The following is a 23,218-nucleotide window of genomic DNA, read 5'->3' as shown; positions in this document are numbered from 1 at the left end:
ATCTAGATATGTACAAAACACTAGGGAGCCTCTTGCGTACGGCTAGCACCACCGGTCGGAGCGTACTTGTCCGTTGAGCCGTCGCGGCGCGTGATTGTCGGGATAAAAGTCGTCCGCCGCGGGCGCGTCGCACGCGCTCAGACCGTTGAGCACCTTCCTCGAAGGCCGAGGAGTCGCTCTCCCGCCGTCTCGGATCCTGTCCCTGCCCTTGTCCGCTCCGTGACTCCTCTTCACCGGTCTCTTGACGATCTCCTGGGCCTCCGACGCCGGTCTACTCTGCTCCGTTTCGCTTCCGTTCATCAAGGAATGTGCGCTTTTCGCTTTGTGCAGCGACAGCCTTAGAGGTTTGCGCGGCGGGGTCGGCCTCTTGGTGTCGTCCCTTCTCTCGTCGTTTTTCTTGTAGTGGCTCAACCTCGAACAACTCTCGGACCCGTAATCTAATCGCGGTGAGCTGCCGTAGATGTCGTTGGGGAAATCCGATTCCGATTCAAATTCTGAAGACTTAGCACTCCTAGAATAGGCTTTGGAAGTTCTGCGACTCGATTTATGCGCATTTTCGATAACCTTTCCGTCTATTCTGTTGTACACGTAATGCGATTCTATCTGGATGTCTTCGGAGCTGTCGTTCTTTTTCAATTTCCGTAATCGTTGCGAGCGTTTGAGTTGCTCGATTATTGATAAAGTTTTTCTTTCGGCCCAGTTGGTCTTTTTTATGCTCTCTTCTATCCTCTCCGCCGCCTTTTTGATGTCTCGCCGAGTGTCCAAGTCGGATCTATCGAGGTCGCCGTCGGACCTAAAGTGTTGTTCGGTTTTGGAACGACTCAGTTTGTCGGTTTTGAGGCGTTGCTTCTCCATGTGTCTCTGATTGCGCTCGATCATGCGGATGGCGGCATCGGTTTCGGTGCCGTAGTCTTCTGCGTGTATGCACTGATGGGAGAGCGAGTGTCTCATTCTGCCGGCGCGATGTTCGAGACTGTGCGAGCTATGGGAGCGAGGATGAGGCGCGGGGGAGGTCCGCGGAGAGGGCGCCAGTCTAGAAGACGCCCCGGAGGCGTTTGACCGCGGCCGCATCACGGGCAGATTCGCCTCGGAGCCATCCAGGCCTGGCAACTTGGCCACGATTGCCGTTATGTCGGGACCCTTCTGAAACACTTGCACTTCTGATTTAATACTATGCCTTGAAGTTTGCGGATCAGATGTGATATTGATGTTTGTGACGTTCTTCTTTGTTTTATTGACCGTGATACAGTTGTCGTTGCTACTGCCAGGGCGTAACTGGAAATAAACAGCGTGATTTTACTTTTTGGATCTCACGCTTTTTAGTTAATCATAAGTAGGTACAAACATAATATATTACTTACGTAATTAAATATTAGAATAATATAATATACCTGTGTATGTCTCGCCAGCAACTCGGCGACCTGCTCTTCGAGGTAGGATATCCGGTGCGTAAGTCGCGTGTTGTCACACCGAAGCCCATCTTTAGCTTTCTCCGCTTCTTCTGCAGAATTCTTTAAAGCTTCTAGCTCTAACCGCAATGATGCCGCCTCGTTCTATAAACCCATTAATACTAATTAAAATACAAAATTATTTGGTTTTTGCGAGATCTACAAATTTAAGTTACGGTTTTTTTAACGATACAGCTTACAACTTTACAGCGTCAATATTGGGCTTTAAGCACTCGATCACCTCGATTGTTGAAGCCCATACTATTGTTAAATGAAAGTTATCAATAAAAATACAAATAGTCAAGGTACCTGTGTGAAGGCAGGTGAGGTGTGTGTTGGTCCGCGTAGTGCTACTAACCGCGCTGGGTCGCCGGACGTGCTTACTCGGCGTAATTCTTCTAGGCTGCACTGTAGGACACTACTGCCATTAACTTCGAGTAACCTACAAGGAAATAGTGTTTGTTAATTCACTATCGATTATGACGTAATCGGTATTTCAGAGATCAGACGACTTGGTAATAAAATAGAGGAATATGACAACTTAATATTCTGCTATATTGGTAGTACACCAGGTAAATTTGGAGTGGGCTTCATCATTAAGAAGTCTCTTAAAAACAACATCGAAAGCTTCATCGGCCTAACAGAACGAGTGGCAATACTAAATTTAATACTTCACGAATTTAAGATATCCATTATACAGGTATATGCACCCACCGAATCCGCAAAAGAAGAAGAAATAGAGGAATTTTATAAAACTATCGACAAAGCTATGGAAATAACACATAAGAACATTATACTAATGGGCGACTTTAATGCGAAGGTAGGGGCTCCTAAAGAAGGTGAATACTTAATAGTGCATCAACATGGGGACGGTGAAAGAAACGATAGAGGACAGAGACTTGTCGACTACGCACTTGAACACAATTTAACTATCATCAATACATGCTTCAAGAAAAACCGTAGCCGGAGATGGACGTGGCGATCCCCAAATGGACTACACAAAAATGAGATCGACTATATACTATCCAACCAACCAAAACTATTCAATAACTTTGAAGTCCTGAATTTAAACTATCCGTCAGACCACCGATTAATTAGATCAACATTAAAAATAGCCAAACAAAAACAAAGTAGAGTAAAATTTACAAGCAAAATCAACTTTCAACTGAAGACCAAAGACGAAGTAGTAAGATATAACAATAACTTAACCTCAATGCTACCCTACCCTTCTTACAACTTGAAAGATACATCAATACAAACTTATCACGACAAAATAGTAAATGCTATTAGCCAAAGCTTGCAAAAAGCTCGAGAAAAGGGAAGAGAGCCACACAAACACCACAAAATACTATCAGATCGCACCGCTCTATTACTAAAAAGAAGAAAAGAACTACAAGAAAGAAATAATAAATCGAGATCAATGAGAAATGAGCTTTCCGCCCTCTACAAAGTGACAAATAAATACATAAAAAGAGATTACGCTAAATACAGAGAAAATACTATAGAAAGACATCTACAACACACAGGAAGCACAAAGAAGGCCTTTAAGGAACTTAGAACGAACAAAACCTGGATAGGAGGATTAAGTAAAGACAACAGAACTTTGTGCAAGCGCACTGCCATTATCAATGCGGCGACAGATTTCTATAGAAAGTTATACAGTGATAACATCCAAAATAATAACATCTCAAGCACCAACGAAAATAACGACGAAATAAGTATAAAACCAGTGGACGAAATGGAAGTCCAAGAAGCAATAAATAGCTTAAAACTGGGAAAAAGCCCTGGATCGGACAACATAACAAATGAAGTATTAAGACTAGCACACAAAACATTAGCTGGACCACTAGCGGAACTATTTAACTTAATACTGCAAAAGACTAAAACGCCCATACAATGGTCTGAATCGGACTTCATACTCATCTATAAAAAGGGTGATCCGAAAGATATTGGCAACTACAGACCAATAAGCTTACTCCCGAGCCTCTACAAACTCTTCTCAGCCATTATAAATAAAAGAATCAGCAGCACATTGGAATTAAAACAACCAATAGAGCAAGCAGGCTTCAGGAAAGGTTTCTCAACTGTGGACCATATACACACACTTGAACAAATCATCGAAAAGTACCAAGAACAACAAAGACCGCTATACATAGCGTTTATTGACTATCAAAAAGCATTCGATACAGTAACACATGTAAGTATATGGGAAAGCCTAAAACAGCAGGGAGTTGAAGACGTATACATACAAGTCATAAAGAGCGTATACAAAAACAACACGGGCAAAATTAAGCTAGAATCTCTAGGACCAAGTTTTACTATAGAAAGAGGCGTACGGCAAGGCGACCCCTTATCTCCAATAATATTCATAGCAATTCTGGAGGCTATCTTCAGGAAGATAGATTGGAGTAAGTCAGGCCTATATATAAAAGACAAATACATAAGTCACTTAAGATTCGCAGATGACCTAGTGCTGTTATCAGAATCCAGCACCCAGTTACAACAAATGATAGAAACTTTACATTCGGCTAGTATCAAGGTGGGTCTGAAAATGAATCTCGCTAAGACTATGGCAATGACAAATCGGCGGAGAAGAATATTAACAATAGATAATGTGCCACTCGAATATACAGATTCATACATCTATCTAGGTAAGCAAATTAGTTTTCATCCGAAAAATAACGAACTATAAGTGAAAAGAAGAATACAACAAACTTGGAATAAATATTGGAGTTTAAAGGAAATCTTTAAAAGTGGCCTGCCTATTACCATAAAAACAAAAATTATGAATTCTAACCTTCTTCCAAGTTTGACTTATGGTTGCCAGACCTGGAAATTCACTTCAAAAGTAAAAAATCTTATCACCACCTGTCAAAGAGGACTGGAACGCAGCATGCTTAAACTAAAGAAATCAGACAAAATACGACACACAATAATAAGATCAAAAACCAAAGCTACAGACGCACTGAAATACGCACAAAAACTTAAATGGAGATGGGCTGGCCATGTCGCGAGGCTTAAAGACCGAAGATGGACCACAGAAGTGACCTTTTGGAATGGACCTCAAGGTAAAAGAAATCGAGGAAGACCACATACTCGTTGGGATGATGAGATCAAAAAAGTAGCCAGCCCAAACTGGAAACAGACTGCACAGGACAGATACAAATGGGCATCTTTGGAGGAGGCCTTCACCCAATAATGGGGTTCCTACAAATTATATTATTTAAGTATACTAAAATCTAACCAAGCCAGCTAATAATACAATAAAATAATGTAATAGTAAATATTATCTAGTAGTAAATAGGATATATATAGTAGCAAATATTATATAAGTAGTATAATAATAACAATAAATAAAATAAGATGGTATTAATTTTAATTAGATAAGTAAGCGTTTGGAGATGGGCCAATGTAAATAGTTATATTTGTAGGAAATAAAAAGGCTTTTTTATTTTTATTTTATTTTATTTTATTTATTTAATTCACTATCAAAATTCAAAAATATATAGAAACAGTTGCACTGCCTTGGGAATGTCCATTACAGAGAGTAGGATCTCGATGTAATTTTTGAAGTTGTGCTTATTTTACGATGCGCGCGCACACCGTCACAAATAACTGACACCTAAAGTGAGCAATAGTCAAGATTTTAAGTTTTTGAAAAGATTTATATATTTGTATCTTACTACGCCAAAGAAGTAACAAGATAATGCGTGTACATAAATACTCACACGTTTTATACTAAATTGTTTTTTTTAATTTTATACTTAATCGTTATTTCATCTTACAAAACTTGTCAGATTTTATATGCACTCAATTTTTAAAATAAAAATAAGTTCGAAATGCAAAAGTTATACGGTATACATAATACAATACAAGAATATAAAGCTTAGTAACTAACTCGTAACCTGATTTAGGATTTTAAAAAATAAACTAATCCATTTATTAATTGCAAATGGTAAAAAATTTAAAACGAACCTGTCGCCCGCTTTGAGTGCGGGATGATTTGACCAATCAAGGACTATTCCACATCCTCGAGAGGAGGCGCCCCACGAGCCTTCGCGAGCTTCAGCCGCCAACAGAGTCGCGTTGCCACCTAACTCTCGTACAATACTGAAAACGACATTTGAGTAATTTAACTTTTACCATTTTCACTTTTAAACACATGACTGATCGTCTAATACAAACACAATATTCCTACATTTATTTTATCCTTTTGAGAATAGAAATCGACATGCATCATAAGATATCATGTGTCGATTAAGATTGTATGGGACATGATATCCCGCCTTTTCATGTAGGGTTGTCACGTCAAAACACATTTGTATGTTTATATTTGTTAATTGCAGCTGAATTCGTATACTTTTATGGCTTAGATTTAACTAAGACGATAGTAGGGGAGCCTAGCATGGTAAAAATTTACTCGACCGACATTGTTAAGGTTAAATGCTCAAAAGATAAAAAATTTAACTCTTTGAAACGGGAACGGGTAAAGGTTTTCAAAAATTACTCGAGCACGTCAGACGATATTAAAGGTTTCAGGTTCTCCAGTAGTAATTAAAAATTAAAACGTTTTGAAACTGAAAAAAATAACTTGTGGCCTTGAATGCTCGAGCGCGTCAGATTATTATTATGCAGACGTTTAATGCTTAAATGTGGATGCATTTCCTTTAATCTGACCATTTTAATAAAGTTTCTTATCATATGCTGTGGAATGATCTCTACATTCAAAGTACGATTTGAGAGAGAGTGAAAAGGGCAGTGACGCAAAGTAAGAAATACATAGTTCTGATCGACTGCATCCATCACGTGTTTTAAGCTAATTCGGCTTGTGCACTGTCTTTCAAAACAAAAATAGATAAACCGCGTTCGATAATTTTCAGGTGACATTAATTTTGCATCTTTATGGTTTACCTTTGTCATTGAAATTGGCAAATTGTTAAAGCCTTAATCTGACGCGCTTGAATTATATACATATTAGAAAAATCTTACGACCGATATTTACATATCCGATCGGCTGGAACTAGACGTTTGACCCTATATGGTATAAGCAACTTATAAGTGTTCTGAAAACTGCCAAATTTAACAGTTGTATAGATTAAATTGTAACCAATTTAAATTGTTTTGAAGGAGTTCGATTATGTAAAGCCCTATAAGCTAGATGCGCTTGCATCGATAGGGCACGGTGTCGTGTCGGGCGGGCGTATTTTATTGCTACGAGTCACGGTCGGGCCGCCCGGCCTGCATCAAGGGCCACTGACCGTCATGGCACTAGAGATCACAAAAATGGACTTTAAAATTGTATAAATGAAGTAATAACAACTATCGAGTCGCAGGTTCAGTTTGTTGTCTGGAATACTGAGTATGAAGCAAAAAGCTGCCAGAATGTCAGCTCAGTCATTGTTAAGATATCTTCACACATTGATCGCAATGCCTTTAGTTTGTAGCTCATAATATATACCTATCTTTCTCACTGCTTTTTGTTTATTGTCTTCAATATAGGTATAACTTAACATAGGATTAATCGACTTGTACATACTTGTGAAAATATATTTGTATCATGTAGAAACTTACATGTAAGCAAGCATACATGTAATAATATGCGAGCGCCTTTGGCATGCAGAATATAAATTGATACTCTTAAGATTTCGACTTTCCTCTATTGATATAGTGACCTGCATTGGTAAGATTTTCCCAAGATAACCCGGAACGGCGATTAGATTAGAAACGTGCTCCGCCCACCGAACAATAGATGAATACTGTCGAAATTGCTTATAACTGGCTAAATATTTCAATTGGGTCATTGACATCGCAGCTTAAACCCACAATCGGAAAATTAAAGGTGAGGAGATTAGTTACAGCTAGTCAGATATGAATAACTAATACAATGTGGGAAATTTTATCATTTTCAATACCCCGGGTTAATCACATCTAAGTAAATTAAACATGAATATAATAAAATGATTATTACTCGAGCAGTTGATTTGTATTAGGAGATTTACGCTAAATCGGAGGTAGGTTATTACCTATCTTAATCCGTTTCCGAATATCTAATATAGACCTAATAATCCACATATTGATTTAAAACCAATCGACGGATTGTAATAGCCATCTGTCGATACAAGCTATCCATGGTAGGTCGGCACGGTGTCGGCATTTTCATACAAATGTCTATCAGTCTATTTACGACTGATAGACATTTGTATGAAAATGAAAGTTCAACTGTGCCTATATCCTATCTTAAGATTTTAACTTACACCAGTTATCAAAATAATTTGTTTGGTTTATATTGATTATAAAATATGGTTGTAAAGAGCGAAGAGATTGCATTCCATCCGTCTCCAAAAATGAATTGTCTTCGTAGGGTTTGGTTATTGGGATGCAGATAGGAGATTGAGCGACTGGGTTCGGGCGTTAGGTGATTGAATGCTTGCCCCAATTTACACGATTTTGGCAGTGTTGAGAAAATGTGGTAATATTATTGTATGTAAAATGATGTAATTATGTAATGTTACTCACTTCACTGTTACCTAAGGGGCTTACCTGTATAGTGTTTGGTTGGTGAGGTCCGCTCGTTCAATAAGCAAAGAGAGAGCCCGCGCCTGCTCCCCCAGAGTTAGCAGCTCCAACTCCTCCCGTCCCACTTGGTACTGCAGTTCCGCTTGCTCGATCCGAGTGTCGATGTTACTATGGATTAATATAATCGCCTTCAGCTCATAGATGTATTTTCTTAGCAGATAGCAAGAAGTGAGTGCAGCGAAGCTCGCCAATGACCATAATTTTTTGTACACAGCTGCTGTGTATGCTCAGTAACTTACTCAGTAACATGTGTTTTTTCAAGCCGCCTCCGCAACTCTTGTATGTTGGCTCGCCTGGCGTCAAGCTCTGCTCGGACTGTGGCCGCCCTTTCTTCCAGCGCTCGCTTTTCATCCGCAGATAGAGATGCGGGGCTATCTTCAGAATTTCTCATAGGCTTTGGTGATACAGCTTCAGCTGCTAAGCAGGCAGCACTTAATGATGCACTCAGTTGCCTTTTGAGACTAATGAAAACATAAATATTACAGTTGCGTTCAGAAAAACCGTAGTCACAAGTACAATTTGACTTTTGTCGGGAAATTAAAGCATTGACGTACTTATGTATTAAGGTGTCCTTGTCAGCAAGAGCTCCACGCAATGCTTCCAACTCGCGAGTAGAATCACGTGCGCCCGCGCTGCGTCGCCGGGAACCGCCCAACGACACCTCGATGCTGGCCATCTAAACAGTATTAGTAATTTACCATCGTGCATAGAAAAATAATTAAAAAACCATATGACCTGTTTTTTGGAGATAAAGTATCTTAATATGTAATTTGAAATAAAAAAACATCTGAAATCTTAACCCGAAGAAACTCTTTTCCAAAAAAAATCCTCATTTGCGTATAATTATATTTACTATTTTTTAACGATACAAAAAGTCCGAGTCATCCTGTATTGTGACTGCATGCAAAGGATAATTAAAACGACATACATGATAAAACGCGGTGATCGTGATAGATTAAAATGGATTTATAGAGCCGGTCTTACTTGTTTTTGCGATGTTTAAGCGCATCAATCGTCAGGTGCTTACAGTTGGGAGCCGTGAGTGAGCAGACATGACTAATTGCTTTTACGCCTTTTGACTAAGAGACAGCGAGGTAGCAGTTCGATTACTTCATCATTGTTCAATATAAGCTGATAAGATATATTTGAACGTTGAGAAACTACTAAACATTGAGAAATAAATGTTACTCTTTGTTTAAAGACGACATACTAAGACACTCACCAAATCAATACTGTATTAATAAAAAATAATATATAATATAAATATTCTATATAATAATAAATAATTACAAATGTAATGTTTAAAATAATATATCCTAAAGTAACGAGGCCCAGTCGTGTGAATCGAACCGTGCGCAGGAAGGCTAAAACAACATTTCCAACTTCCACCATCACTTAAATGAGTAAATGATATACCTGTCAGGAATCAAAAGTTTCACTATCTATGGAAAATTTTAAGAAATCGTCTATTTTCTGCGTAAGATCTATGAGTATCTGTTCTGTATAATCTTTTACGTCTCATAAATTAACGAAAATTACCTTATGAAAGTTACGAAGCTTGAGGATATTTAAATGAATTGAAAAGAAACCACTTCATATATGTTTTAAAACAACGGTTTGTATACGTAATATTATGGTACATTAACATATAATAGTATAATTATGTGGTCGCATACACATGTAGGGAAACGTAGTTTACTCAGAAATAGAGCCGCTTTCCGACTACCCAGTTATATTTGAATTAGGTACGTCTTTCACACTTCTCTTCTATCTAAGATTGAAAGATATGCCAGTGTTGCACATTGCACAACTTATTTGCGGAAATTACATTTAGGTACGGATTGTAGGTAATCTAATTGTTAGGAATAATATGTGGGAAGATACAGTGTTGATGTTTATCATCTTCTGGCTATTATGTGCGTCTTATATTAAAAGTTTTATTAATAAATTACAAAACTTTCTTTTTCCAAATATAGTAAACTGAAGCTGGCACGGGGTTTTAAAGGATGGAATTTACGTGAAGCATTAAGCAGTGAGGCGATCGCGAGGTGCAAACTGGTTATCTTTGAGCAGAGTGCACAAAGTAACACTATGTTATTTATGGGAATCACATAAACATTCAAAATTACCACTTGATACATTTAGACGGCATGTTATGGAACGCGGCTTTGCGCAGTTGTTGGTGATATTCATAATATATATTCTTACTAGTAAGTACTTTATGCATCCTAGGACTTTCGAACAAATATTAATTAATGATTACAATTAAGAATTTTACTTTTACTTTTAATACCCTTATATTCATGTACAAGCTGCATTCGTACTTTCCATTATTCCAGGTCTCTTTATATTATGCAAATTAAAATTATTAACATAACTTGCACGTCTATTGACTACATTAAAGCGAAGCAACCTAATAAAGACGTTTCTTCCAAAGCTTGTTATTTCCAGTCAATAATTTATTTCACAATAATCTATGTGATAATGTGATTTTAAATACAACACATATGCCTTTCCTGCAAGTGCAGGTTTTTAGCCAGTCATTTGTAATACATAAAGTCGTTTTATATTTTAGTTAACTGCTCCATTTTCAAAGGTCAAAAATTACGTATTAAGAAGTCAACTAAATATTTTTCTATCCGAATCTTAATTATTTCAATCGATTTGTACGGGTGTATCTATATCTATTCAATAATTATATTTAATTGTGATTTCATAATTTTATTAATCAAATACATAATAATAAAGATAAGTATTGCAATATTGGAATAATGCTGTATTTTAACTTCGGGTTTTGTTAAACAGAAAGACGGAAGACCCAGCGACAATGGTGTGAACCACATTTAATGTAAAAAACTTAGGTTTTGTTATTCAATTGCGAAGGTTCACTTTTTCCGTTAAGATTGATGATGTTCATTAATAAATTCATGGATACGTAGCCTTAGGCATTACTTAACCGCTTTTTATGTAGTTAAAAAGAAAATTATAGGGTTAGTTCTTATATTTGGTCCTAGGCTAATGGACCTTCATTGTACGATGGTAATGTTATAGATCAAACAGATTTAACTTAGTTATTTAAAATACTGAACGTTATTCTGTTACAAAAGGCTTAATATTCTGGTTACTAAGTCACGCAGTGCTTATAATTGGAGGTAAACGGGCAGGAGACTAATAAATTAATAATTAAGGACAACGTACTGTAACTGCGTGGCCGCCTTTAAAAAACTTGTAGGTACGCTCTTTTCTCGATGGACCCTAAGTCGAATTGGTGGAGGTTTTATACAATAGTTAATTATGTCGAATGACTGTTATTAGTAAAATTTCTCAATAAATGTGTTGGTGTACCTACGCGAATACAAACAGTATACTGTTTTATTTATTATTTAATTTATAATTTGTTTTTTATTTACTACAAACTTACTGTGATGTGTCGGCCTGTCAATTGTCCTAATGCTATTTTTAACGTTATTTTAATTCAAAGCTTAAACATTAACTAAGCACTGTATTGTAAACTATAAAAATAATATTACAAGTCCCGTAATAAAACAGATATGGTAATCAGAACTTTAATCAACGAATGAGAACTGTATAAGTATTAAACATTAGTTTTGCTGTGGGTATGCAATTAGTCTCGCAATGTTTAGGGCGTCGCCACAGAGTATAAACAATTACACAAAGATACAATCAGCACTTGGTTACCTTAAGACCTATGCTGTCGACCCAGCTTGGAAAACCCTGTGTAAATAAAATTAATATAAATCAGTGGAGCTATAACTGTTTTAGGTCTCGGCCTCAGATTTCTGTATCTGTTTCATTTCTGAGTGATCATTTATCAATCTAATAGGCAAGTAGGCGATCCGCCTTCTGTGCCTGACACACGCCGTCGACTTTTTGGATCTAAGGCAAGCCGGTTTTCTGACGATGATATGACCGTTACAGTGAATGTTAGATGCGCATATAGACAGAATGTCCATTGGTGCACAGCTGGAGATCGACATCACGACCGCATGGATGAGGCCAATACTGCTTTTATCTGTATTAAGTACGATAATAAACACGCCCATTGTTAAAATTAGTTTTTTTAATTAAATCAAATTTTTCTTCGACACAAGCAAAGGGTTTTGCAGAATTATATGTTGTTGTGAACGCTATGAATGTTTTGCTAAAAAATATATTAGTTACCTTGGCCTCCAGATTATCAAGGTTGACGACCCCTCCTGTCTCCAGGGCTTGCTGCAACAAACAGACCACTTCATTGTTATGTTAATTAATGTTTAAGTACAACCACAAAGCTCTCTTGTACTTTCGCTTTGTGCTCTGTTTCGGCATTTCACTGCATGACTATTATTAATCAAAATACATAAAATAAACGATTTAACTCAGTTATATCTCGCAAGCCCATCGAATTTTTCTTTACTCCCAAAAATACTGCAGGGCTACTGCTATTACGAAAATAATATTACTTATAAATCAAAAGTTTATTTGCCATATTTTTCTTACCTTAAAAATAAACATTAATGTTCTAGTGGCGTTTGCTATTTTTAGAATGTAATTAGTTTTTAACAGAAGCATGTGTGAAACTAGGAAGCATTGCATGACTATTTTAGTTGGACTGCAGTTGTCGATATGCGGTACGAAGAATTTCACATTTATATAGCAACTAATAGTAATCAATCGCTCATTTCTCCAAAACATATACTTTTAAATTATGTGTGTTGTATTGATGTTTTTAAATGTCTTACTAGAGACGCCGACCGTTGCTGCTTGCTGAGGTCATGTTGCGTGCGATCCTCGCCCGCATCAGAATATTGACCCGACTTGCGACTGAAATAAATGGATGAAATTAAATGAAATTCTACGTGTATGTGCCACAAATAGCAATATGTGTAAACAATATTTAGAAACTCTGCGTAATTATTTGTTTAGTGGTTTAAGGGTTGTTGAGTGCAGATTTTGATGTAAGAATTTATAATAGTTACGTAATTTTTGATCCAACAAATACAGAGTCCCTTCATATTTATAATGAAGGTAAATGCACATGATGTAAATAAAAATTATTCTGTAAAACAAACCTAATTTAATAATACCTGGCAAGTTTCCTGTGGGCTCGCCGACCACCGCTGATCATAGAGAGGGTGCTCATCACCGCCGACATCTTCGCCACTCTCCACACTCATGGAACCTGAATAAAACAACACATTTTTGAATAACATTTGAAAGAATAATAATAATAGAAGAATTTACACATGATTTTTTTAATGAAAATTGCAAACGAAAAGTTTTAATACTTATCATATACATTTTTTTGTAGGACGGGTCTAATAAGTAGGTAGATAGAACATTAATGGTATAGGTAGTATTACGGAACCAACGCTACACACAACAAATGATACAGCGTAATGCCTGTAATTGCTGAACACATCAGACCTTGCACAATGCCCAAGAAGGCAGCATAGACCGCGATTTGTTACACAACTCGTGGAAAACGTTAATTTAATAATTACTTCACAACAACTCATATTACACGCCATTCTGTTTATGACTCAGCTTCATGGGAACTACCAAACTTTATTCGTAATGAAACTTTTAAAATAAACATTATTGTTAGAATAGATTAGTGTAATATACGCAGGAAAACATTAAGAGTCGAGACAAGAGATTCAGGGCGAACGGCTTTTAAAAGTCAAAAGTTAAGTCACGAAAGAGCTGATTTTCTATATAAATATAATATAAAATTTCTTATACATGTATTCATATACACAAAGTTCCTATAAAATTTACATTCAATAGGCATGTGGAGTGTCACACGTACGTAATGTTTATCTGATTACCTAGGACACCGCGCCGATTATGGTAACTTGAACTTATTTAACAGCTATTTCTAGGGACGTGGGCGATTTCGGACGTTTGAATGTGATAATTTTTATATTTCTTTCATTGGTTGAAGGCCAACAGTTTTGTAATGTAAAGCCCTTGAGGCAATTATTTACATTATAAATGTGTATCTCGAATAAGTAACCAATCGAATTAAAAGTAAATAGTATTTAAAGATGTCTAGTATTAATTAATTTCGATTTTCATAGCAGTGGAAGCACTTCGTTTAGTAAACGATTTCCGGTTAGATAGCTTAATTACCCGCGCCCGTTACAACTCACATCCCATCAATAAAGCGTTATCGCGACGTGGCTTGTGCCTTGTCAATTGACGGTTGCCGCAAATTATCTATAGACTGTCAAGTATAAGTTGGCGTTCCAGTGGCGGCGCCTCCTACAACCCTCTGTGTTGCCACTTTTTTTGTTTAGTTTGGATTGATGGATATTCTTAGATATTACATTAAAGGTAAATAAAAAACTCAATAACAAAAAATTATTTTTTAAAGTAATTATGGTCTGTTAGAGGCATTATTCCTTCCATGAATTCTTCAGAGTCATCTGTGTCAGAAGAATCTGAGTCGCTGCTATTCAAATCAATTAAAAATGGTTCCATTACTGTTTCAAGGCGGTTGTCTGTCATACGATAATTATTTTCAACATTTATAACGTGATTACAGTGTTTCTGCCATTCTTCAGCAGTTATTTTGGAAAATGCACTATGGATTCTCTGTTCCATGTTTTCAGAGAGGCCAGTAACATTTGTGTCTGTAAATATTCTTTTGAACGAACTCCAAATGAATTCTATTGCATTAAAGTCACAATGATAAGGCGGAAGTCTTACAGCCTTATGACCATGTTTCTTTAATATTTCATCAATTAAGTAGACATTCTCCTCCTCCATTCTGGAAGGTCCTTGAGCTGCTTGATTAGGGACTTCAGTTCTCGCTGTAAAATTACTTTCCATGATTTTTCCCTCTGAAACTATACGGTTCACGGTTCTTTCAGAAACACCTTAAATAAAACAAAAAATATTTTAAGTTATCCATCAATCACATTTACTTTCAAAAGCAATTATTATTTTTCCCTAAATTTGGGGATATAAATATCACTTTTAACTGGCAATACTTTACCTGTCAAAGCCGCTGTTCGAGCATTCACTTGTTGAAATGGAATAATCGGCCCATTGTTACGTTTCTCCTCTTCACAAAAACGTTTTACAGCTAGAATAATTTCTCTAGCTGCACTCCGCACTACTTTTGGCATGTTTCGTAATGATTTTTTCACTTTAAAACACAAATTATTAGCACCGACACACGTGAGGCTACCAAGCTGTTAGAACTGTCAACACAACTGTCAAAATTAGTACCTTTTTCTGCCACACGCCAACTTACACATGACAACCTATACGATGTGTGTACGTTGGCGACGTAATCGTATACTTCGTCTCTTAGAACCGCGTGTGTTAATTGATGCCCGTCTATCTATACGAATATTACAAAGCTGTAATAAACGAGCTTACATAAGAAACTACTGGTTCAGATTAAATAATTGTTCTAAACATAATGAATAACTTATATTAGAAAAGGCATAGTTTGGAAATAACATGCAATGCAACATTCAACAAAGCCTACATTTGAGACCCTTAAATGAAGGCAAGTTTGTACATTTTAGTAATTTAACATTATTTTCGAATTCGCGTGAAACTTTCTGTTGCAATAATATGGCTATTTAAAGTTATTGTTTGTTTTCGAATATAATTTGGTAATACGAAATTGAAAAAAAATGTAAAAGTGTTGATCTTAATGTAGCCAAATTTTTTGAAATGTAATGAATTTTAAAGGGTAGATCGTTTCTCACCAAACTCGAACAACATTGTTTGACAATAATAAAACACGCTGAGTGTCCAAATAAGTATCTCACACTCCCATAAATCTCGCCACACAATGAAACCATAAATTTTTGTCTAAAACCACAATTTCCGTTTAAGCAATCAGTACCTATACAAATAATGATAGATTTACTAGCATTTTACAAAGTATCTACAAGATTGCTGGTCGCTTACAAATTGAGTTACCAAATGTTATGTTTAGAATTACTTTTTCGAATAGGACGAGCTAAAGTAACAAATTTTCATGATACCAATAACAATACACAAACCGGTCCGTCGATGCTGGAATGGGGCAGCACCATGGGCTGTTTGGTTCAATATTTTTTTTTATTCAAACAGCGTGCATCAAAAGAGAAATTTCTTGTAAATCAAGTATTTGGTCTTATCATATTAAATAGGGGACCGGAACAACTTTTTGTGTGATTTCATATTTGATGTAATTTTAATTAAAAGGAAATTAAGTATATTTAGGTTTCGCCTTAATTATTGTAGAAATGCGCTGAACAAGGAAATCATCGATTATTAGAAATCGAGTGCGAAATACGACTAGAGTGCGAGTTTGTCGCGATGTCACTACCTGCCATTCACTGCAAGTCGTTTCACTTTGCCTCGCAATTTTTTTATTATAACCTAAATTTGCCAAAGCATTCATGCAATAATGTTAGAGTCTTTTTCCATTTTCAAACGGATACATGTGTGGTTCAGCACAAAGATTGAGAGCAAGAATTTACGAATTTATAATATCTATTAAAAGGAAAACAACTATGTTATTGATATATGATAAACACACGCCTAAGTTTTTAAATTTGTTTAAGCTTTCACTTTATTAATGTTTATACATTATTATTTAAATGTATGTTGAAAATATTGTTCAACTATTATGTTTAGTAAAAAGAATATTAAACATATACAGAATTGCGCCTATCGCTTGTTAGGCCATCATTAGGTTAAAGGAATGATGTTGTACTCAAAAGTAACGGTATCTCTAAATCAACTGATATTTATAACGGAAATAAACAATGGATTGTGTGATAAAGATTGAAATTAGTTGTAGTAGTCAAGTGCCAGAGCGGCTGAGCGTGACTTCAGGTGCAGGGCGAAGGGAGGGCCGACGGAGCATAACGCGTTATTTTCTGGCTCCCACGGCTCACTCTGGAACATCGCTAACCTCCGCTATTTCGAAAGCATCCTGTTTTTGTTTTATAACCTTAAACCTTGAGTTTTTATTGTAACTGTAGAATAGTGCTTGCTTTGAACATGCTTACAAGTTCCTAGTTGGAATTCCATTAAATATAAATCCTGCTATACGTGCAAGCCTAAACATAACGATAGTGGTTACAAAATGTGTGTCTGCAAAAACACATATTCATTTCATATAATTTGTCCCTATTATGACCACTAAACAGGTATTTAATAAGCCGCGCGAGTGACGTGTGCTGTTTCAAATATAACTCCTAGTATATATGTATTTACTTAGTGGTTACGAGAATTAAATTAAGTAGAAACCATTTTATGTAAGTTATATTATTGACACAGTCTATTTTTACAATGTTTAATTAACTAATTATGTAGTTATATCGACTGAGTAAAAGTTTTATTGCGTAACTCATAAATTATTATATTAAATGAGTCCTTGCCAAGTTAATGTCTAAACGGTAACGACCGAGATCAGTGATCTTATAATATTCGCTTTCAAATGAAATAGAAACTACAGCAAAAAGCAACACGTAAGATATATTATTGTATTTATACCAAAGATATTTCACCTATACTTTCTGCGTAATGAAAGACTGCGCACGCACGCTCATCATAATGATATGCCTATAAATTAAAGGCTAAATTACCCTGAAGAGTATAATTAAACATCCCCGTAATTGTACTTAGATTTATTTCAATGTTAATAATAATTAAATCCAATGTGGCTCGGCACTGGCAGGACATGAATGAAGTCCTCACGGTACAACATGTTTAGCCGGCCTTGAAGCAGTAACGACTGACGATAAGGGCCCTCTTGTACCAAGGAAATGTAATGCATTCGCCAACCTACGGCCTTTTACCGGTAATGAGTATGAAAACGTTCTGTTACCAGTCTGGAGCATAGGTGAACTCATTTAATATAATTATGGCGTTTGAGATTAAAAGTTAAAAATTTAAATTTGAGTTTCTTTATCCATAACTTTAAACGGAAAACTGGTAGTCGTAACTTTTATTCGGGATCAATAACTTCTAAATCTATTTTCAATATTGTTATCAAATACTCAACTAGAAAGTCGTTTAAAGAAATAATTTGCTCATTCGACATTCATTGGTATTCATTATTTATGACAATTTACGAATTAAGCTAAAGATTTACGACTTAAACACTTATAATAGTTTACGTATCATTAAAAAATGTTATTTATACAGTTGTAGGTGGAAAATGTCGTAGGTAGATAACTTATCGAAAATTATATTTATAATATATGCAAATGCTAAAATGCAATATCCAATTCAACCTTACAAGTAGTATACGTCTAGTCTATAGGTATTGAATTGCCCTTTCGGCCCAATTAATATGACAATAATAGCTAGCAAATCATTTACATTGGAATAAAAATGAAATATGAAACAATGAACCGGACAGTGGCTCAGCTCCTATAAATTGAAATAGGCGATAGTTGGATTCTATCCATGAGAAATGGTTACGCACGCTTTTTTTATGTAACTTAATAGCGGCAGAGTTTGTTGATGTCAGTTAGATTAATGACTCTAGCATTGTAGAGCGGGGCCTGCATTATATTTTAACATTTTTATAAACTGGTTCCACGACCAAATTCTTTCTCTCGTTTCGGGTGTACGGTGATGATGTGAGTAAAATTGTTAAGGTATATTACGACCATTTAGTCTACAGGATATATTTGTAAAATGATAGTGAAACAGTCGATAATTTCCTTTCACATAATTAAAATAAGTCTTGAATATATTTTTTTTAAAACTAGGCCTCGTGATCTTGTGGGAATGTAAAATGTTTGGATTACCGACACCCTTTAGAATTTAAACGTAACGTATAAATCATATTATTCCATAACATTCATTGAAATTAACTGAAGCATAAAAAAGCCCTTCTGTAATTAAAATTGCACCCTGCACATGCTCGCACACAAAAGAATTAACACTACTAGCACATACCTGCAAGGACGATAGGGTTATCACACGATTATTGAAACAAAATAAATTCCTAAATTTACTGAATATTTTTATTTTAATGAATAATTATGCGTAAAAATCTTATTATTAGGACAGAATCCTTTGTTGTAAGTATGTATAAGCGAAGTTGTTGTGTTGTGTTCTTGGTGTTTTTTTTTTCTATTGTTCCATATTAGGATTGACAGGAATAAATCGCATGTTTGCGATATGGCCGCCCGTTGCCTAATAACTTATATTACCTGCTTTTTATGTGTATCATTTTTGTATTATATGGTAAAGAAGTATTTCAGAAATAGAAGCAGTGAAATGTATTTTTTTGTTTGTTGAAAAAAAAATTGTGAGATATATAAAGTCCCTGGACACGATGGCAGGGGAGTAAAGTAAAAAAAAAAAAATATAAATAATTATCAGAAATAAGTCATACTTAATCATACTAGTTAAAAATGTCATTGCTAATGATAATATATACACATACGTAAACCAATCAATACCTGCTTCGACATTATACTAGGAGAAACAACCAAAGAAAGAAATTAAAAAACGGTACAACCCTAGACTACTTTATAAGTTTAATATGTTGATTATGGCAAACACGCGTTTATTGAGATTAGAAACCGTTATGTTTATTGTCAAAGACCGTCGCACTCGAACCCCAGTTTATATGTGATCATCCCTTCCTAATGATTAAACGTGAAGTTGTTCTGTTTAGAACGGATTTTATAGAGGGCTGCAAGTTATGGGCGATTCACTGTTGTTCAAACAGTGATGAAATTAATACTAGCTAATATGAATTATAATGGAAAACTTTACAAGTTAAGAAAATTGTAAATACTGTATTTTGATTGTTATGTTTAGTTTTTAATAAAATATATAAAATACAATATCTAATGTGACAAGCATAAATAGGCAAACATAATAAACACAAAGAGATAAAATAGAAATTCGCTAAATCTTAAGACTTGTACCACATAAAAATACAGAAAGATAGACCGCTAACAGTAGCATTGTGCAGTTTATATTTATATGAAATCGTAAACGTCACTCTGCCATCATTGTCGGCCACTTGTGTGAATTGTGATAAATTGTATCTAATGCTTCACCGCTATTATAACGGCTCAAAAGCTCTAATCGAATTTAGTTTAGAGAGGTATTCTTATTTTCACAATCTCATCAGCACTGAATTCACGCCACCACTAAGCACTGCGATGATTCTGATTACCTATGATAAGATATAAAGAAGCACAAGTCTTTATAAGTTCCTTATTCCTGGAAAAATAAGTACAATAGAGTAATTGAGGCAGAGAGCGTTCCTTGTTTACGCCAATTGACGGTGCATTGTGTTCGCCCGCGCATACTACCGCTGATTATTTGCGATGACGTCTAATTTTCTATTGTTCCTTGACTTAATCCGTGACTATTGAAGCTTTCCAGTCAAAATATACACTGCTGACATACAGAATACCGTATCCAATTGCTCCAAGTGGCACAATTACTTAATATATGGTTGTAAAAAGGCAAACATTTTGAAAAAAATGTAAAAATAAATTGAAGCACTTTGAATTAAATGGTTATCTTTACACACGCTATCAAACTTCACGAAATCCTTCGCCCATATCGGATTCAAAAGGTGCAGCGTGGTTTAAGGTTGTAATCAAAGCACGATCAAACTTTATTAGTTATCTTAACCGTTGTATATATACTGAACTTATTAGTACTTACATCTGTAATTGTTGTATATGTATTGAAATATGGCGTATATTGTGTTAAATAAATTGAATAACCTTTACTTTACGCATTGTTGAGTACGGTTGTAAATGATTCATACGAATAAAATAATGTTACGCATTATAACTTAGAGCTTAATTATAAGAAATATTCGGCGAGCATAGCGGAACCGTTAGAAGCAGATGTGCGACGCGGTGGCGCGTTGAAGTCTTTTGTTCTGCGCTCTCATCGCAGTTGAATAGAGGCTGTTTTAAAAAAATAGAGCAATCATATCAATCAAAATACCCACGAATAAGGTCAATGAACTATATCACCTATTATGTTTATTAAATCCGTTAATTGCTGTTTAAAAAACTCAACTTGTCAAACTCAATATTTTTCTTATCCTTTTATCAATAAATAAAATATATCAGTGGCGCTACGTTTTTAGGGCTGGGCCTCTGATTTCTGTATCTGTATCATGGTCATTTGCCAATTTAATAGGCGAGTGAGTGATCTGCCTCCAGTGTCTGACACACGCCGTCGACGTTTTGGGTCAAAGGCAAGCCAGTTTCCTCACGATGTTAATCTTCACTATTCGAGCATGCGAGTTCGAGAATGTTAGGTACATGCGCGTACAGAAAGACCGATCATTGGTGCACGGCCCACACAGCCCGGGTCGAACCTACGATATCAGAGATGAGAGCCGCAGGTCACTAGGCCAATACTGCTCACCGTTTTATCAATCAGTTACCATTATTAATTACTTTTCAGCACAGTTATTATAAATAAGAGTTCAAAAGGGGCAAAAGTTTAAAAAAGATTATTCAACTAAATTAACAAAGTAACAGAATGAAAATAAAAAGTATAAACGTAGATGAGATTGATGGTAGCGTCATGCCTTTGCTCATATGTGATGATACGTGCGAATAAGTGATAAAATGCAAGAAAAAACGTCGTCTAAATTTAAAAATGAAAGGCTTATTGTTAACATACGATACGATTAGACTTTTAGAGTTCCTGGAGCGGAATGATCATATCGCGTGTACGAGCTTCATTATCAAAGCTCTGAGTTGTGTAATTCATACGTTTATCTGGCGTAGCTTGTGTGAGCCAGTGGGAATTATACCTACACGTAAACATCTAATAACTAAATTTAATACTTACTTAAATATAAACGTATTTTTACGTATTATATCTAATTGCATAATTCATGGAAACTTTGATTTCCATATAACTAGATAATGATCCCTTACAGGCTGTTATTAAGGCCAACGCGCTTCACTCTGATTGCCACGCGCCTGGGAGAAAACAAATAAAAAACCGACGTATTTAAACACGCATCTGACGCTAATGGCAAGCTAATTATGCTGTATAATTAAAAATTACAAGACTCCCTTTACTTAGTAGTAGAGTGAGAGTTTTGAAGTGGCGGAGAGATGTAAAATATATTGTTTTTTTTTTTGCAAAAGTCATGCATCACAGCTAGTATGCATTATCTCCAACTCTCGTTGACACGCAACCGGCGACATCGTTCGTTACGTTACAATAATTTCGAGATGTGATTCTGCACTCGCTCCTAATATGAATTGGCTCTTGCTGCACGTATTTGTATTAATGTTGACAAGAAATTTTATGTTTCCTCATTTTAAAAGAGTCTAATTTTATTTATATTTAGGCTTATTTTACTTTTATCGTTATTTCATTTTTTAAATTATATTATTGGTGAATTTTTAATAATTTGTATTTGAAACATGCTTGGTTGACTATCTTGTTAATATTGGAGACAAAACAAAAGCCTAAATAGAAAAGCATAAATAAAAATAATAAATATGTGCAATTAATAAATATAGGTCGCAATAAATCTAAAGTTTAATTATTGTCACTGAGATAATCAATCAAACACAAATCACTTAGAGCAATATAAAAATATGTGATGTATTATCATTCAATATAATTTGTTTTTTACTTATATTCCTTAATTAAAAATATCACGAGTATAGAGAACATAAAAGTATTAAACACATGTTAAAAGCACTTACAACAAAATATTTAAATCCTTGTGTTTTACAACATTCTCACATACACAAAACACTTAGGTAACAAAATTATTCATATCCAATAGAATCAAGAAACGCGCGTGTGAATTGACGACGTACTGTGTAAAGGAGAGTCGCGCGCTAACTGCGGCCATCGCAGAGCTCGCTCAGCAGGCCCCTTCGGCCGCGTGCCCTTACACAAGCCATTGTTATGTTTTGTTTTTCTGTTTTGTAAAGTTATATTAGTTGAAGAGATAAATATTTATTTTTAAACGGAAGTGAATAACAATCGTGTTTGTAGCATAGCAGAGGTTGTTAGCGCCTCTGCGGTAGTTAATAGTTAGACACCTATATTTATTTAAATTATTGGAATTTGTTGTGGCTTTTTAAGATTTAGAAATTATTAAAATTATTATTGAAAAGGTAATCTTTATGCATAAATAGGCCCGTTACATTTCGCCATTAAATGTCTTAGTAGAAATAATTATAGATTAAAAGGTATCT

General features: G+C 35.4%; 1 protein-coding gene across 2 annotated transcripts; it reads right to left on the bottom strand.

Moving 5' to 3' along the window:
* Window positions 1-35: 35 nt before the first annotated feature.
* On the bottom strand, window positions 36-22,847 carry LOC110999564. 2 transcript variants are annotated; one of them, XM_022268673.2, is made up of 11 exons: window positions 22,718-22,847; window positions 13,112-13,206; window positions 12,767-12,848; window positions 12,207-12,257; window positions 8,579-8,700; window positions 8,264-8,485; window positions 7,989-8,132; window positions 5,424-5,558; window positions 1,758-1,890; window positions 1,392-1,553; window positions 36-1,275 (listed from the first exon to the last, which is right to left on the bottom strand). In XM_022268673.2, the coding sequence occupies exons 2-11, from the start codon at window positions 13,177-13,179 to the stop codon at window positions 43-45; spliced, it is 2,352 nt and encodes a 783-aa protein (XP_022124365.2). In that variant the 5' UTR covers window positions 13,180-13,206; window positions 22,718-22,847; the 3' UTR covers window positions 36-42. The 2 variants fall into 2 exon arrangements, with proteins under 2 accessions (XP_022124365.2, XP_022124366.2); XM_022268674.2 differs by lacking the exons at window positions 12,207-12,257; window positions 12,767-12,848; window positions 13,112-13,206; window positions 22,718-22,847 and adding an exon at window positions 9,009-9,230.
* Between the last annotated feature and the right edge of the window lie 371 nt (window positions 22,848-23,218).

The sequence above is a fragment of the Pieris rapae genome, chromosome 8, assembly GCF_905147795.1.
Source record: "Pieris rapae chromosome 8, ilPieRapa1.1, whole genome shotgun sequence".
NCBI classification, from domain to species: Eukaryota; Metazoa; Arthropoda; class Insecta; order Lepidoptera; family Pieridae; genus Pieris; species Pieris rapae.
This window is presented reverse-complemented; position numbering and strand designations above follow the sequence as displayed.

Bases quoted from the DNA above. Each gene is read 5' to 3' on its own strand.
- LOC110999564 (XM_022268673.2), bottom strand. From the start codon at position 13,179: ATGTCGGCGGTGATGAGCACCCTCTCTATGATCAGCGGTGGTCGGCGA. The intron at 12,258-12,766 runs GTAAGACATTTA...TGTTTGTTGCAG, and splicing joins AGCAACGGTCGGCGTCTCTA to CAAGCCCTGGAGACAGGAGG. The intron at 8,486-8,578 runs GTACGTCAATGC...TGTTTTCATTAG, and splicing joins AAGGACACCTTAATACATAA to TCTCAAAAGGCAACTGAGTG.